Below are 15,607 nucleotides of genomic sequence, written 5' to 3'. Positions count from 1 at the left end.
TTATGACAACTACGAAAACCAAGTACCTACCTATATGGAGGAACAGTAGAATAGATGCCGTTTGTGGTCCCCAGTATAAATTATGGTAAATAAGTTATTACATTATGTTAGGTAGGTTATTCTGGTTATTACTACTATGCCATTTAGTCAGTGTCGAATTTAGAAAATGATTTGGGGGGGATACATTGTTTCAATACATTATATGGTTATACTTATGCACTATAGATAATATTCTGTAGTTCGTTAGGTGACCATCAAAAGATATGAGTGTACTATAATGTCTATAATACACCTTATTAGTTATTACTATAAGTATACCGTTCATCGTTCATCAGTCAACTTTCAAACAGTAGTTAGTAAATAGTTTTGATTGATTAGTTTTGCACAGAGTTTTATTATTCAATTGAAGTATAAAAGTATTGTGAACAAAATATTGAGACTATTGAGTTATAGAGATCGCTTAAACGTGCAAATTCGTCATATCATGTAGTAAAAGGATGATAATAGTTAATGTAATAATGTATAATCAGTGAAAAAAATTGTCTGAATTCCACTCAGGATATATTAGATAGGTACTTAGATAGATAAATAGGGTTTAAGTCGTTTAAGATAAACTGGGGAGTTGTTTAAATATCATGGGGAACATATCAAAATCAAACTATATAAGACAATGTAGATTCCAAACAATACAATAAGTATACAATGTGTCAATGTTATTGAATATTGAGATTCATCATTGATAATTGATTAATTTGATTAGGATAGTGGATACTATATAAATTATAAATATATTATATTATATCCAAAATTTAAACTAAATATTTTTGGTGGCAATTCGTACTTTTTTAGATAATATGTTTGATAGCATTTGATATCATTATCCTGTGTCAGGGCCCTGATACAACTAAGAGAATCGGCAACACGTTTGATCTTAAATTCCGAATTCCGATATTTATTTTACACAGTTCGTCAGTTCATAGAAAAGTATAATATTATATATTATACTGTGATTAAATTTTAAATCTTTTCTTTAGCTTTCTCATACAGATTACCTCAATACTTGTAAATTGTATTAATAGCATATTATTGATAATACATAATTTAATTTGTACTAGTTTTACCAATTTAAAAACATATTATTCAATATTTGTTTGTAATCTCAACAGTTAATTTTTTAAGTACCCATTGAATATGAATACGGACACTCTTTGTAAGTTGTAAGTAAAAACATTTGATGAATTTCAAACTAGTTATTTATTTATATCAATATTTGTTTTATTAAGTTGTACAGGGAATCAAAGCAGATATGTTTGTCCAAAATGCGGAGCACCTTACTGCTCTTTAACGTGTTACAAATCGTCTATTCATTTAGAGTGTACAGAACAATTTTACAAAGAATGCATTCAAGAAGAGTTAGACATTCAAGATTCAGACGATGTAGGCAAGAGAGAAATGATAGACATTCTTAAAAGAGTGTATGGAGAAAATGAAGATTCTGGTAAATATTTCTTATAATGTTGATTTTTTAATATTTTAACATTGAATAAAAGAAAGAGTTCCTATCCAAAATTTAAAAATAATCTAATCTAATTATTTTAATCGTACCAACCAATATCCTACAATCATTTCAATTTTGTGGCACCTACTAAGTTCAAATTCAAACTTGCTGTAGGGCGGGGGGACGGGCTTAAAAAAACCATTATAAAAACCTTCCTTTTAAAACTACCCATTTTCCTAACAATCAAACACATATAAATATATAAAATAACAAAACTAATGCAAAGGTTTACATAACTCACATAATTTGTGCCGCACTACTTATTAGTGAAAAAGTAATGTATTTTGTATTTATTTTTACAACGTTACCTATATAAAATTAATGTAATGTTATACAAAAAATTTGAAGTAACGAGTAACATATATTCATTACTTTTTAAAAGTAATTTACCCAACACTGAACTTAAGTTATTTTATGAACTCTTATCTAAAGACTTACTTATGGAGTTCAATGAATTGTTTAAAGTTTTTGACTTTTGACATAAACTTGTCCTACGGTAGAATAGAACAGGTTAGATTATGAATAATATTGTTGTAACGCTGGCTAATAACCATGCAGTTGATGCCTCAAACAATTAAAAAAAAAAAAAAAATATTATTATTATGAACAAAATTTTTAACATTGTCAATGGCCATTAACTATAGTGCCAAAAAAATAGAATCCATTTCACTGTATTATTGCCGTTTACTCAAAATTGAACGATTACTAAACAATGTTGTATTGTATACGGCAACCATAACTTTGTTATCTATTTTTTTCGTTGGTATAGTATAGAACTATAGGGTATACTCAAAAGTCAATACTATATGTTGTGATGTTTGTCTGAGTACAGTACACATGGATAATTAATATGATTTTATACAACTTTTTGAAACAATTTATAGTTTTATTTTACACTAAAGTAAACTAGTAGCTAGGAATATAAAAACAGTACAGTTAACAAAACTTTTCAAACACCTATTAAAATAATTATTTAATTATTTAATTATTAAAATATTTGTTTAGTTGTATACTGTTCAGAGCGTAACAATGAAACTACAAATATATACAATTCATCAATAATATCTTATTTTTTTGTCCTGGGGGGGGGGATCCAACCCAAACCACCCTCCCTACGACGTGTGTACGCCACTCACCTACTTACTACTTATGTAATTTGTAATTTGTAATACCATTTTAACATAATAAACAATGATTTCGCTATATTATTAAATAATTTAACCAAAAGAATTAGTAAATAATAATACTAGTGACTACCTATACATTATATAGGAAATTAAGAAATATTTAGTTTATAACATACATATTTTTAAATTTAATTAAGGCCATTAAATATTGTGATTATTACTGAATAACCTTTCTATTGATTTAAATGTGGGTATAAATATTATCATTAATTGTTGAGCATTTTCTAAAATATTTTAGTTTTGCCCTTCCTCCTATTTTTAAATAGTAGCCACGCCACTGTATTCTTTTACTTTATTTAATATTGAAGAATACTAAGAATATCTAGTATATTAATATAATGTATTATATAATTTTAAATAATTATAAAATTAATTAACTTGATATTAATTATTATTTAAATATACACCTATTTGATATAGAAAATGATTCAGATGATGAAGAATTCACAGATATCAATGACCGATTGAATGGTATTGATCTAAATGATGCTGAGGTAGTATGGAGTTATTTAACTGATTCAGAAAAAGCGGAATTTGAACATCTTGTTAAGTCTGGCGATATCTCTAAAATTCTACCTCAGTTTACTCCTTGGTGGTGTTTACCGTAAGCGAACTTATAAATAAATAAATTCAATATAACTCTCAAAAGTCAATTATTATATCATATTATAGGATTGAAAAACAAATAGTAACTGAAGTTGGTGAGAATATTGAAGAAAGTGAGATTCCGCCTTTGGTAACAAACATTCCAAAATTGTCTATACTTTCAGTAAGTGCCTATCTTATGAATAAATATTTAATTGAATAATTTTTGTTAAACTAATTTTATTTGCATTTAAATTTTTAAATACATTTATTTGGTTTATAATTTTTATAAAACATTTTATTAAAATTGTTCAGCCTATAAGCCAGGATATTAAGTCAGAATTAATAACTTTGATTTAGCAACTAAATTATCACAAATTATTTTATTTCCCATCATATCTTCTATCTATAAGCTAGCAAAAATTATTTATATTGAATAGAGTTGCTGCCAAAATCTCCTTTGTTTGTAGGTACTTGTTAATCATTTTTAAACATGTTAACTTCAATAAATTATCAAAGATAGAAGAAATAATATCTTCAATTTCGATTAGAAATTCTGTAAAACTTACATTGTATTATTTTAAATACTAAAATATTAATCATTTAAGACTGCTTGGAATAAATATGTAAATAATTTAAGTAATAAAAAATAAGTGTGTGAAAATTCTGAAATTTAAACTGATTTTCTGGTGTAAATGTATAAACAAACAAATATATTGTATTTTTATTATTAATTGATTAATTTTAATAAAACATGGCTTAATTCCTAAAAATATTTTTAATATTATTTATTTTATATTATTTTAATAAATTGAGATGGGCAATAGGCTCAATCCATTGTCTACAATCAAACGGTTTTATTTTATAAACCATTGTATAATATTATAAATTATAACTTTTATTACATATTATACACTTATTTACAGAGTATGGCATCGCTCAAAAATTAATAAAAAAAATTCAACTTTCCATTCTTAATCAGCTTCCTGAGTAACATTTGTACATTCTTAATTTTCTTCTCAAAAGATTAATACCTATTGATTAAATATCAACCTATTATGTTCTTATTATGTAATTAAGATTTTTATTTAGAAAAAATCACCATCAGACTGCATCCAATGGAATTTAGTCAATATGATTACTTCATATGTGTTTTTGATACGGTATTATAACGGAAAACATAAATCATATCTATCAGAATTTATCAATGGACTCTATAATTTGTCAAAAAATCTTTCTTTTAATCAGAATTTTGAATCTTATGACATGGCAGTAAAATCTGTTGAGCTTTGTATTCAAGAGGTAATAAATAAGTTTATTTCATTAATTATGTCAACATTGAATATGGAAATAATTATTATGTTTTGTATTATTTTGGTTTTCAGCATGAAATGTTCAAAGGATTTCAAGAAGGTTTTAAACTTATAAATAATGACTTAGAAACAATATTTAGTAATGGTTTTGATTCCAACTGCAATCATAACATAAAATTAGCTTTATCTGATATACATAATTTACTGACAATGTATAAAAATGAGCAAAAAAATATTCCGTTGAGTATGTTAAAAAATAATTTAGGTAACAGAATTGTATTTTGTGTTCTATATTTTAATTATTTTGTTTCTAGAAAAAACTGAACAAGGAGAATTTAATAGAAAGTTTCCTGATGCTAAAGCCTCTTATTTCATACATGTAGACATTAAGAAAGTACGTTTGTTATTGAAAAAGATTGAATATTTTTTATCATGGGCGGATGAAAAAAAATTATAAGAATTAATTATTAATAACTATTATTTTTGTCATTCATTAATTAAAGTGTAGTTCATATAATACATTAGAAGACTATGTAAACTGATTGGTGAAACATTGTGTTTTTTATTGTTAATAATGTTTTAAATAAATTATTTTTAAATTAAAAAACAGGTTGTGTATACTGATTAAGTTTAATTTAAATTTAATATGCTGGTACATGCATATTCATTTTTATTTTGTTCATTCTTTTTTAAAATATGATAATATTTGCTGAAGATAAATTACATTTTTTGTAGTTTGTATATTATTGATTAAAACATAATTAAATATGTTATATTCTTATGTTGAATTATTGAAGTATTTCATACGATAGATAAATTAATTGTATTTGCCATGGAATTATATTTGTTTATTTTATAACCTGAACATCGTACCTATTAATTATATACCTACTGAATCAAATGTAAAGCTTTGGTTTGTATAATCAATGTAAGGCTCTTTAAAAATGTTTTAATTTATTATCCAGACTAACATGCAGCATGTATAACATACAGAACTATGAAGTTTTACTTAACATTTCGTTGTAATTTAAAATGTATTAGCCAAGATCTAAAATCTAAATGTTTAATAGTTAATAAAGTCAGTTACATTTTCAAAAATAATTTTGTTTATTTACTTTTATGGCCATCCTCATCTACAAAAACATGTTTTTTCCATTTTTTTTTTGTTAGCATGATAGTACATTATATAATAGTACTACAAGTACAAGCAATACAACTGAAAAAAATAAATATTATTTCTTCAAAGGTATATTATTATATCTTACTTAATGCATTTTTAAATTGTAATAATACAACCAATTTATTAGGTCAGTTAAAGAGTAAATACTTTCTTATTATTTATAAATCATTTATTTAATTATTTATATTTATACTTATTTATTATTTATATTTATACTCTATGCAAATAATACATTTGTCATATCAGGCCGTTATTTAGTGATTATACACATTCTCCTAAGTTATAGAAAAACAAACCTCAACAATAAACTTCTTATCCCACTTTTAACATCAACATTTTAATAACCATATATTCTTCAAGACAATTGTAGTTATTAAATTATAACTGAACTAAATAATAGTCAGTAAAGATGTAAGTACTTACATAGAAAGGTGTAAATAGGTTCAAAGTTTAAATAGTTCAAAATTGGTCTGTAATTATTGAAGATTGCGTTATTCATAAGTCATATATACCTGTTGAAAAAAATGGATGAGCATTTAAATCTAATATCTTTTAAATTACAATAAATCTACTAAAATTGATTAAGTGAAATTTTTTGTTTAACGTTTTAATACGTCAGCCAATGGAAATAATGGCATTCGCTGCTGAGGCGTATTTCTAATAAAAAACACGTAGGTAAATTTATAATTACGTTCTTCAAATCACCATCTTACAAAATCGTGGATTTGTATAACAAACAAATTCATGACACTTTACTGTGTGTCCATTTTGGCACAGAAAACTTGCTAAAATAAATGGCCTTCGACGCGTATACCATAATAGTATAATAAATTGTATCAATTTGTAATAGGTACCTAATAATTAAATGGTTTATATTTCGCGCCATTGGAAAAGAAAAATGTTTGCATGTTTTAAAATTAAGTTGTTCACACTGTTACAAGCGTCCGCGTCATACAACATCAACCGGCCACCATTTTGCTGTACCGAACGCACACAGACGCCTCCGTTCCGATTCCGAGTTATTGACTCGTTTTACTGTTGTAGCGTCTGGCGAAATCTGATTTCCGTTTTTGTTTGTGAATTTCTTTCTTTATAACATTAATCATTATTGTCATAGATAAATCTTAGAAACACTAGAATTTGATTGTTGATTTCAGTTGACTATATTAGCGTTATATTTGCATTACTTTTTTTCTGATTTTGTTCGTATTACGAGTTTCCTCATCAATCATGGGATCTGACGTAAGTAAAGCTAACCTACCTTATTCGAATAAATAGCTCAAGTTGTTTTATTATTCATATACTTGTACCTGACTAATACATTTAAAATCGCTCACACGAAACTTTTGTATGTTAACCATAACCCAAATATTTTAATTACAATAGGAACCAGAACAATACAGAAAATTATTCATTGGAGGTTTAAACTACACCACAACTAATGATTCACTTAAAGAATTTTTTGAGCAATGGGGTGAAATTGTAGATGTTGTCGTCATGAAAGACCCTCAAACCAAAAGGTAACTATATATTTTTTGTTTTGATTAATATCGCAACTATTCATTAATCATTTTAATGTCCCAAACATTTAGATCTAGAGGATTTGGATTTATTACTTATTCTCAATCATCTATGGTTGATCAAGCCATGTCAAACAGACCTCATAAAATTGATGGTCGTGAAGTTGAAACTAAACGAGCTGTACCACGTGATGTATGCGATTAACATTTTATATATTGTATCATGCATTTTTTTCTTTATAGTCAATTTTTTTTTTTTTTTAATTTAACAAAGAGTATTAAGTATGTTTATTTTCATGATTTTAGGATATTGATAAACCAGATATTGCAGCTACTGTGAAAAAAATGTTCGTTTCTGGTATAAAAGAACAATCAGAAAATGATCTACTTGAATATTTTGGAAAATTTGGCAATATCACTAATGTAACAATAGTAACTGATAAAGATTCTGGTCAACGAAAAGGATTTGGATTTATTGAGTATGATGATACCGATTCCGTTGACAAAGCTGTTTGTGAGTATCATATATACTCACTCAAATGTTTTCTTAAACTTTTAACTAATATATGATTGTTTAAATATAGTGATCAAAAGTCATCAAGTTGCTGGAGGAAAATTGGATGTGAAAAAAGCTATTAGTCGTAGTGACGGCGGCGGTGGTGGCCGAGGTGGACGTGGTGGTCGTGGCGGTGGAGGTGGAGGGGGTGGTAATAGAAGTAGCTGGGGAGGAAATCCTCGAAATGAACAATGGGGAGGACATCATAACAGTAATTATGAATCTATATATATAATATAAATTTTACTAGTTACAAGGTTACAACTATATTTTCCTTACGTCAGATATTTATTTGTATTCATGAATTTCAAATACATGAAGTTTTTAACTTCAACACTGATTATAAATAATTATCCTTTAGATTGTTAAATGTCTAAATATTTTTTGTTGGTAAATAACTAAATACAGTTGATAATTTGACACATTCAGTTATTCAAAATAATCACTTTTTTCCTATAAAATCTTTTGTTAATTAAAATAAAATAAAAGATGCATTTAAGCACTTTTGGGCATTTGTAGTAAAATTTTATGAAAAATTAGACAACAATGTTAATACATAACAATTTTAAAGTCCCATCCACTTTGAAATTATTGAATCAACTGTACTTAAGAAATGTCTCTCCTATGTTTATATGTTCTGTTGATAAAATATCAAGCTAATCATTAAAGTTAATTTATTGTCTTTAGTAAATATGTATATTATTTATCTTATATCTTTTTTCTTTTAGGATCAAATGGTGGAGGTGGAGGATATGGAAATTCTGGAATGGGAGGAGGATATGGCTCTGGCGGTGGCGGAGGTGGGTATGGTGGTAGTGCAGGTGGATACAATTCCAATTCTGGTGGAGCCTGGCAAGGTGGCGGTGGTGCTCCTCAAAGTTGGGGTAACAACAATCCTGCATGGGGCAACCAAGGAGGTGGTGGTGATAGTTGGGGAGGTTCGCAACAACCCAGTAAGTTATTTGATAAGTAATTTTTTTTTATATTTATATTAATTTCTACGAATATTAAGGTAACAACTGGGGTCCAAATCAAAGTTATGGCGGCGGTGGTGGCCCGATGAGGTCTAATTATACCTCTAATAATCGTTCTACACCTTATGGAAACCCAGGTAGTTGTATTTAATTCCTTGAATATTTTAATTAATTAATAGTATAATTACAAAGTTTAATTGTACCATATTTTCTTTATTTAGGAGCTGGTAATGTAAATGCAGGTAATGCTGGCTATGGTCAAAATCCTGGTCGACGGTACTAACACATCACTTTCAACTAAAGGTAAACAAAGTTGAAACTATATTTCAAAAATTGCACCCCAATTTATATTGTTATATTGATATATTTTTAGGATTTTAATTTAAAATGGTTTTTTATTTTTTGAAAATTGTTAGGCAGGATCCGAGGAGGCAGTCTGTTAGGCAGTATAAACAAAAATAGGAAACTCGTACCGGTTATTTCTATGTATTATTTAAAACCGTTCATGAATTGGGTAATAATGACACAAGAGCCAGTCATTTGAAATACATTCTCATCCTCGTCTACTGCACATTCAGTTTATTAAATTTATCTATTAAGTACAATAATGACGTGTTTTGTATTGGTAATATACTTTTTATATTTCTCAACTATATCTTTCTTTTGTATTTTTTAATTGAAGCTTACCTAAGTATTTGACATATTTTCAACAATTTTGTATATGAGAAAATTGTGTTTTCACAATTTTTTTATTATGACAGTAAATTAGGATAATCTAGGTTACTTAATATTATAAATAATTTCATTACTGTTAGTCTTATTAATATGTAGAATAATATTCAGAATGATTGATTTGGTTTTTAACTAGTCTTTTGATTCATGCAAATTAAAAGGTTATTAGTATTTTTATTTATACTTAATTATTTTAAATGGACTTATTCAATAGCATTGTTATATTTTGTCTTGCAATAAAGATAACAATCTTCATAAAAATGAACTATACAAATATTTATTTATGCAATTATATTATTAATCTGGGCATTTGTATATTATGTTTAACATTAAATTTTAATAATTTCATTTTGTGTTTTATGGTTTATTTAACTTTTAGTTAACTGTTTTGTGCTTTAAATACACAATCTGTGCATATACCTTGAAATATTTAAAACTCCTATATTGCTTCCAGTTATTTAGCTCATAAAGGTATAGACAATTTTTGAAAAAACAAAGCATATAGGTAACAACATTTTGTCTGTTTCTATATTTTATACTACATAGGTAAGGTATGAATTTTAAATATCTATTAGTTAGTAAATGATAATGTATACATAAACTGTGTAAATGTTTATTTTATATATTTTAAACATTTTTCTTCGGTGTCCATTTTTAAAATACATTGGCTTGATATTTTATCATTTTAGTTAGAAGGTTGGTATCTAGTAGGCTAAGCAAAAAAAAAAACTCCAAAGTAGTATTCTATAGTATTATGGTTAAAGAAGAATTGCATAAAATATCAAGCAATTTAAGTTATTTAGATTTAAGCCTCTAAATGATATACTCTGGTCTCAAAAGAGAAAAATCACTTTTTAATTATTGCACATCGTGATTGTTGTGTAGAGAATCAAAATATGATCAAGCTTTATCAAGAGCTTGTTATTTGTGGGAGATGTGTAGCATTGACATAAATCTTTCAGCTGACTGTTTATTCTCTTTTGAGACAGTATATTTACAATTTTATACTTATTCATAGCCAAAATGTTGTTTATGTAAGTTTTATAATTCTTTATATTGAGTATTGTGAGATTTTTTTTGACAGTTAAGAACATGAAGATAAATTATTTTTGTTTTTTTTTCTATTCTACTATACATTTTTAAAACATAGAAACATAATATAGCATTACTTTTTCAGAATTGAATGTTTTTACCTGTTAATTTTTTTTTTCCTGGAACATGTTAGCTAAATAAGTTATTAGTTTCATAGCCAAGCTATTGTTAATCTAAGTATATAATTCACCGGTAAGCATTTTGATTTGAATATAATTAATGCTATCTATTGGTGTAAATGTTAACATATTTTATGTGCAAGTGATTGAAAAACAACAAAATTGAATTTTAATTAGGTTTATTAGAAATGATCCATAGGAATGTTAGCCTGTTAGGGCTTAAGCTGTCAGCAAATGCATTTAAGGGTTTCATCAATCCACATAGGTGATCCAATTTAGGGCAGCAAACCTCGATTGTCAATCGTAGGTAGGTCATCCGAGTACTAAAGGTAAACTGTTTATTTTCCTGTAGGTTTTGTTATTTAAACGCTAATGTTTCTTACCCAAACGGATTCGTATTTAGCAACAAATTTTGGGATTTTGAATTTTCTAGTTCAAAAAAATCTTTTAAGATTAATTATACTAGGTAGTTATTCATAAATATAAATTTTATATTTAAAATTAATAATTATATCAATGACGACTTTAAACACCAAAATTTGTTGCATATTAGGGATCTAAGGATATTATGATCTATTTTTATTAAAGTATTGTGAATCACATTTTTTGTTTATACTAAAATGTTTTTCTTTTCTTTTTATCAGGAAAGAAAGATGACCAATGATGAAATTTTACCATGAATGGTTTTTTAATATTTTTGATGTTGAGTGCTGTACTGAAAGGAAGTAAGGATTGAATTTGTTTATTCATCATAGTGTATTTAATTTGAAAACTAAAGTTAAAGTTAAATATTGTCAACAATTAAATTTTATTATGGCATTTTAGTTTTACTAAAATCAATGGTTTATTCTAATTCTAACATAGATAATAGCCTAGATATTATATGTGCTGAGGGAATACTTGAAAAAAGGTCAATTTAATGGAAAAGGTGTGATCTGAACCGGATGAACTTTGATTAGATAACTCTTTAAGCTATGAGCACCTAATTCTCTTTTCAATAATGAAATTAATCCACATTTTATTACACTTTACTATGAGTGCTTTTTAATATTTTAATTTTCATATACATATGCAAGAGATTAAAAACACTCGTTTAATTTTACTGTATCATAAACTGTACATACATTAATGCGTTTAGATTTTTGTGGTATTTATCTCTGTGATAATATATAGCAGTATTATTTTCCTATACTCTGTCCAATGAGAAAACGTGTCACATGCCGACTAAATTTTGGGTTTTTTTTACTCATTTCCTCTCAAAATCCAGCTATGGGTGTACCAATTTTGTTAGCAGGGTGACGTGAAAGGGGTTGCAAAATCGGCGTGGTTTCTCGCTGGACGGAGAATAGTCATAATATGTAATATAAACTGGTATTGTGCTAGATAATTATTTTGCTCAGCTCTCTCTAGATTTGATGTTATTGTTATTTATTTTTTTCAATTTATATTAAAAGTAATTTGTTCAATATTTTTTTAAGATAATTAGATAACTAGAAATATTTAGATGACATCAGCTGCTTGCATATTTTAAAAAACTAACTATAAAAAAAAAAATCTAAAATTCCTTAAATATTCTTAATTTATTCTATTATTAAGAGAACATGATATCTGCATGTGTTGTCTCCGTCTTACAAGTGCATAACATAACAAATTTTAAGCATTCCTCAGCAGAACACAATATGTAACTTTGTTAGTTTAAAATTTAGAGTGAATTGGCTTCTAACAAAATTTAAAGATAAGATTATTATCTAGAAAATCTCGATGACTTCTTATCATATTTTAATTTTGAAGCGAGTTATGAGTATTTTAAGACGTACAAACAATTTACAATTTTAAAATAATTATAACTTGCCTCAAAATTAAAGTATTATAAATAGCCCACGAGATTGTCTAAATCAGAAGTTCTCAAACTTCAGGCTAGGCCCTCCCCACTTTGAACAACTCAAGACGTGAACCCCCTCAAAAAATAATTTTAACAGCGATTATTATTATGCAAATTTCATAAATCTTTCTATTCTGCCAATAGAACGTTAAATTTTAAAATTTTTTTTTGCCACCCCCCCCCCCCCCTTTAAAGTTTTTGAATCCACCTGGAGTGTTGTACCCCATATTTTGAGAACTTCTGGTTTAAATAATTTTACCTTTAAATTGTTTAATATGTAAATTCACTCTAGCTGAGTATAAAATTTGCTGTCTTACACATTTGCAAGATGTAGACAACACATGAGGGTACAACGTCCTCATAAGCATTTATGTCACTGCCCCATTTCTTCACTTTTATCTTGTCTGTAGTTTAGTCAGTGTTCGGAACAAAACTAAAAAAATGAATTTGTTCATGTTAATTATTTTTTTCAGACAAAAACGTTCATGTTCTTTGATTAAATGAACGCATTCAATAGGTCGTTCATTTAATTTCCTTTTTCATGAAAAAGTATATATATATTTTCTAAAATACCTATATGAATTATACTTTTAATATCTGATACTTATTTGAGTTACATTTTCATAAAGATTTTAAAATGTTAAAATTAAGCAAGTACTAGGACACTAGGCTCAAACCCAACTGCCAAGAGACAATATAATTAAATTATTGTTCCATGCCAAATCAGGCTCGCTGGAATTTCGCATATTTTATTTTTATATATGTTATTAAATAAAATATATAACATAAAAGTTTTATATTAAATAAAATAATTTATATTATAAATATTGTACACATTAAGTATTATATATTTGATAAATAGTAAATAAATTTAATGTTTTAAAAATTGTTCAAATTCATTAAAAATATAAATGTTGATCATGTCTACTTTCTATTTGAAAAAACGAGAGATGTTTGCATATTGTATGTTCACTAATTATGAATGTGAACGAGTGAATTGTGCGTTCATGAACGACATTCTTTCCAAACACTGAGTTTAGTATTTACAATTAAAAAAATATAAAATGAGAGTCCATCTTGTGTTTATTTTCCTAAAATTTAATTATAGTGATGAATGTAATGAATTATTTGTGTTTTATATTTTTCAGATTTACTCTAGTGCAAGATTTATAAAAAATAAAATTGATACTGAATAGTTACGTCTGGACTCGTATTGAAGTCTAAGTCTGATACCTGTTGGTATGTATTGCTACACCCTAATTTATATTCTAGTCAAATCATGAAAATTAGTTTCTTCGCGAGATTAAGCAAAGAAAACCAAAAGAAATATTGATGTTTACAAAAATTATATTTACTACAAAGTTGTGTTGACTGATTATTTTAGGTCGTAAACATAATGAAAACTCATTAAATGATGTTAGATTAATTACTTATTTTAGTTTTATTATTATATCAGATTTTTAGGTTTTTAAAAGATAAAAAATATACCAGTTTTTATTTTATTTTAATATTGACAGATGGGAGCCCGCTTAAGATAATAGTACTGAAGTATTGGTATATACAATCAGCAATAATATACATAATAGAAGCATGTTATTATGTTTAACATAATATAATAATTAATAATTATATTACATTAAACTTAATTAATTGTTAATATTCATTATTTATATTTACCATCCGTTGATTGTTGCACATTAAGTAATTATATCCTTAAACTCAAAATAGTTATTAAAGACATTTGGTAAATTATTTAAACACCAGTAACATTTGAAACTATTATTAATAAATATTTAATGAAATAAAGTAGAAAAAAATAATTAATTGTATAATTTTTATTTCATAAATTATTAAATTAAATTACTTGAAACTACTAAACAGTTTCCAATTTTATTATAAATTAGTTATTGAAAAATTTCTATTATTTTTTTATTCAAAATATTTTTAACTTAAGAAATTAACAAAATAAATAATACAAAATATTCTAAAGAAGACGCCACATGTGTTGCCTCTGTTTTATAAACTTGAGTTTATAAACATATAAACATATCAAATTTCATATATTTATATCATTATAGCAATAATTCGTTTTACAATGTTATGTTTTAAACTAGAATAAATTGATCCTTGTAAAAATTATTCTCAAGAAAGTAAGTTATAATCATTTTAAAACATTCAGTTTAAAAAAGATTAAAACTTGCTTATTAATGAAAATCTCTATGATGCCCTATATTAATCTCACCTTTATATTTTATAATTCACTCTAATTTGTAAAATTTGCCATGTAGGTTTGTATGACAACAACACATATGGCATCCTCTAGACATGGAATAATATAGGCCCATAATTAATTTTATGCTAGACAAGTCGTCCTCATTTTTCCACTCCTGCTAAGCTGCAAAAAGTTAATTAACACATAAAAGTTAAAAACCTAAACATCTGCTTGGTAATTATAACAATATGTTATAACTAAAACAACTTAATATTATAATTTATTTAAATTTCATAACACTACGGATTGGGATGTTACTCCTTTTTATTTTTATGTTTACGATCAATCTTAAAAATTAATTTCATGTCTCTGGTTCTGATATCATTAAATTTTTAAATTTTTTTTTCAGATGGGTGATTTGAAAATTTTCATGAAGTGGATATAAATAAAAAAAGAATACAATTTGACTTGTTAATTATAGTTTATAATAAAATAAAATACTTCCTTTTTAATTCTCTTGAGTTTGTACCTGATTATTTATTCAGTGTTAAATCTGAAAATATTATCAAACATGAATTTTCATTTATTCTAAAAAAATATACAATGATCTTAAAGAGTTCAGATTAATGAATAGTTTAAAATTCTTACTAATTTTCATTTTAATGGATAAAAATTAGACAAATTTTTTTGCTATGTA

General features: G+C 26.0%; 2 protein-coding genes across 4 annotated transcripts; both read left to right on the top strand.

Annotated features, from left to right (window-relative positions):
* Positions 1-898: 898 nt before the first annotated feature.
* On the top strand, positions 899-5,744 carry LOC107163568 (zinc finger HIT domain-containing protein 2). 2 transcript variants are annotated; one of them, XM_015511031.2, is made up of 7 exons: positions 899-1,210; positions 1,284-1,498; positions 3,166-3,349; positions 3,418-3,514; positions 4,423-4,632; positions 4,716-4,887; positions 4,958-5,744. In XM_015511031.2, the coding sequence occupies exons 2-7, from the start codon at positions 1,453-1,455 to the stop codon at positions 5,098-5,100; spliced, it is 852 nt and encodes a 283-aa protein (XP_015366517.2). In that variant the 5' UTR covers positions 899-1,210; positions 1,284-1,452; the 3' UTR covers positions 5,101-5,744. The 2 variants fall into 2 exon arrangements, with proteins under 2 accessions (XP_015366517.2, XP_015366516.2); XM_015511030.2 differs by having other exon boundaries at positions 900-1,217.
* A 1,068-nt stretch (positions 5,745-6,812) lies between these two features.
* On the top strand, positions 6,813-15,422 carry LOC107163572 (heterogeneous nuclear ribonucleoprotein A1, A2/B1 homolog). 2 transcript variants are annotated; one of them, XR_001506025.2, is made up of 11 exons: positions 6,813-7,065; positions 7,210-7,343; positions 7,416-7,536; positions 7,650-7,857; positions 7,928-8,110; positions 8,628-8,852; positions 8,912-9,013; positions 9,095-9,176; positions 11,461-11,541; positions 13,847-13,937; positions 15,320-15,422. XR_001506025.2 is itself a non-coding variant. In XM_015511037.2 (9 exons), the coding sequence occupies exons 1-8, from the start codon at positions 7,054-7,056 to the stop codon at positions 9,154-9,156; spliced, it is 1,047 nt and encodes a 348-aa protein (XP_015366523.2). In that variant the 5' UTR covers positions 6,813-7,053; the 3' UTR covers positions 9,157-9,176; positions 9,290-9,526. The 2 variants fall into 2 exon arrangements, 1 of the variants encoding a protein (XP_015366523.2); XM_015511037.2 differs by lacking the exons at positions 11,461-11,541; positions 13,847-13,937; positions 15,320-15,422 and adding an exon at positions 9,290-9,526.
* The last annotated feature ends 185 nt before the right edge of the window (positions 15,423-15,607 follow it).

Source organism: Diuraphis noxia, unplaced genomic scaffold (genome assembly GCF_037042655.1).
Source record: "Diuraphis noxia isolate RWA-SAM2 unplaced genomic scaffold, SU_Dnox_SAM2 contig0005, whole genome shotgun sequence".
In the NCBI taxonomy this organism is placed as follows: Eukaryota; Metazoa; Arthropoda; class Insecta; order Hemiptera; family Aphididae; genus Diuraphis; species Diuraphis noxia.
The sequence above is the reverse complement of the archived record's forward strand: the minus strand, read 5'-3'. Positions and strand labels throughout refer to the sequence as shown.

Excerpts from the sequence above, each read along its gene's own strand:
- LOC107163568 (XM_015511030.2), top strand. The coding sequence starts at position 1,192 with ATGAATACGGACACTCTTTGTAAGTT. Across the intron at positions 3,515-4,422 it reads CAAAATTGTCTATACTTTCA|AAAAAATCACCATCAGACTG; the intron begins GTAAGTGCCTAT and ends ATTTTTATTTAG. Across the intron at positions 4,633-4,715 it reads TTGAGCTTTGTATTCAAGAG|CATGAAATGTTCAAAGGATT; the intron begins GTAATAAATAAG and ends TTTGGTTTTCAG.
- LOC107163572 (XM_015511037.2), top strand. Across the intron at positions 8,111-8,627 it reads ATGGGGAGGACATCATAACA|GATCAAATGGTGGAGGTGGA; the intron begins GTAATTATGAAT and ends TTTTTCTTTTAG. Across the intron at positions 8,853-8,911 it reads GGGAGGTTCGCAACAACCCA|GTAACAACTGGGGTCCAAAT; the intron begins GTAAGTTATTTG and ends ACGAATATTAAG.